This window comes from Vanessa atalanta, chromosome 1 (genome assembly GCF_905147765.1).
Source record: "Vanessa atalanta chromosome 1, ilVanAtal1.2, whole genome shotgun sequence".
NCBI classification, from domain to species: domain Eukaryota; kingdom Metazoa; phylum Arthropoda; class Insecta; order Lepidoptera; family Nymphalidae; genus Vanessa; species Vanessa atalanta.
Genome location: NC_061871.1, coordinates 10002501 through 10005029, shown reverse-complemented (window position 1 = coordinate 10005029; position 2529 = coordinate 10002501). Strand labels below are relative to the sequence as shown.

At 26.2% G+C, this 2529-nt stretch overlaps 1 protein-coding gene across 2 annotated transcripts in view; it reads left to right on the top strand.

Annotated features, from left to right (window-relative positions):
* The first annotated feature begins 1375 nt into the window (after positions 1-1375).
* Positions 1376-2529, top strand: part of LOC125077635 (dual specificity protein phosphatase 13-like) — a 6612-nt gene continuing 5458 nt past the window's right edge. Inside the window, exons 1-2 of one of the 2 annotated variants that reach the window (XM_047689620.1) lie at positions 1376-1597; positions 2413-2490. In XM_047689620.1, coding sequence (XP_047545576.1) covers positions 1580-1597; positions 2413-2490 — 96 coding nt within the window. In that variant the 5' untranslated portion in view covers positions 1376-1579. The remainder of the gene's footprint in view (positions 1598-2412; positions 2491-2529) is intronic. The other variant, XM_047689628.1, reaches the window with a different exon arrangement.

The following is a 2529-nucleotide window of genomic DNA, read 5'->3' as shown; positions in this document are numbered from 1 at the left end:
GTTTCTGACACCGACATAAACGATGCGTGAACGACTCGCTAAACAGTACGATAATTCCGATGTATCGATTTTCATTTTTTATATTATAAATGAATATAAAATCCAAGGAAACTACTAATGCAAGCAAACATAAACACAAAGAATAGGAATGACATTTTGTGTTTATCAAGGTCTTAAATGTAAGTAATAATAGAATTATGATTACCAAGAAAGCTTAAATCGTTCAAATACACAACAAACAGTAAATTTGTAGAGATCAAGATTTTATATTAAAAAAACAACTATTACTATAACTCGTTTCTGTGTTTAAGAACAATAACAGATATATAATATGTAAATTTAACCACGTTAATCGGTTACGTCGATTATTACTCGATTTTTCAACGTCTGACATTAATCAATCATCACACTTCGCTTCTCTCTAAAGACCATAGACAATAAAAATCTATTTATGTTAACAAATGTTATGAGGCAATTTATATACTCTTTGCTAATTGCTTAGGCTTGGGTTGTAAAAAGTTTATTTCATTACACAATTACTGTAGTTCAAGCTGCCCGTTCTGACTTCGTATGGGTAAAATTCATACAACCCATTTCCCTTTTGTATGAAGTAGAAATTTTCAAAATGAATCAGTGGTATTTCGTTTTTATATATATATATAACTACTGTAGAGACAATCAAACCAAATATCCAATATTATTGGAATGCCTACTTCGTCCCGATATTTAAGCAGTTGTATTACGTCGTAATAATCATTATCAATCCATATGCCATACTCATGTGACGCATGATATTTTGATAATCATAATAAAAGAAGAAAATATTATTATTTGTTTTAAAATCGATTTGATATGAAGTCAAAAGTTGTATTTGATATAATAAATTTGTACTTAGTATCAGCTCTTACAATACCAAAGACTTTAAACTTTGCCAAATCCAAGTATTTAGGTTTTCCGTAATTTATGAATATCTTTTTATATTGCCATGCTAATTTTATAGTTTTCCTCCTTAATCTACATGTAAAATATGGTGATTTATGTTACAACGCATCTATATACATCGTTTATACTAATAAAACTATTTTTACTCTAACATTTCAATGAATACCATTAAATTGATGTTTTTTTTTATGTTATAAACAATTGCATATTTTAGTATGTATATAAAATGATAGGTAAATATAAGTATATTACTTATTTTATACTATAACAATAGTTCTAATTCAAGTAGTACTTATTATATATTCACTATTATTCACTAAAATGTTTTTACATATTACAAAGTACAAACAAGCATAATTATAGGGAAAATATTTTTTGCAGTTGGCAACGTTATTAATTTTGTGTTTTGTAGTTCGCTATGAAAGAAAATCTTTCATTCAATGTTGTTCTTGTTACCATTTTCCGTCTGAGAGCTAGTGTTTTTCATGAACGCTAGCTATAAATAGCATCTATCTTAGTATAGAAATTACTGTAATTATTATTGGTACATCTGTAATTTAGTTGCTTATTTTACAAATTTTCTTATTAAAAGTTGAACCGGCATATTATTAATTTTGGTGCCGGAAAATCAAATAAAATGAGCTACCGAGATACCGTAAGTAAACTATAATAATTATTTATTTAGTACATATGCTAATTTTCGATATAACTCTTATATTTAATTATTTGAGAGAAAAGCTAAAAATAGATAATACGCCTCGGCCTGGGCTTATTTTTGCATCATAATAGTCATCCAGTCAAGGTCAACACTAGTCCATTTAAAGGAGGCATATCGTTTTCCTATCGTAATATAATATGATCATTGTTATGCGCACTTGTTTAAGTAGCGAAGTATATATTTGCTTTAAAGCTCTTATATTTCCTAGGCTTAAATATAGTTTGGATAAATGATTAATGAAAAATGTTACTTTCAGTAGCATTTTATTTAGTTTTAATATCGATTTATATTTAAAGGGTCTTACTTGTTTTTAAATGTAAGAATAATGATGTAAGAAGACCCTTTGAAATTAATTAAATATGAATGGTTGAATAGAATATAATATTTGAGTAATTTTTTTTTCAATTTAATTTAATAATGATTGATAATTTAAATGGCATTTTATCTATCAATTGAATATATTAAATTCTTATATAAATTCTAATTCATAGAAATTTAATAATAAATTTAAATCTTATCTTGTATAGTAAACTTATGATAAAGAGTTACAGTCTTATCTCATACTAAAATATTTATTAAAAAAATTAAAGTTAAAAATATTATAAGTAATGAAAATCAGCAAATTTTAATTTTACAGACCATCCACATATTATTAATTACCATGATTCACTTTTTCATATGCAAATAATTGCAGTTGATAATATTTTATAATTTTTTATACTATTCTCATAAGCAATGTGTATTATTGGCAGTATTCTCTATATCCGAGATATCCTTCTTACTCAGCGGCTAATGAACAGCGAGTAGGCTCCTACCTAAGGACATTAATGGTATTTATCATAGCATTACGATTGATTGAACCAAACGGC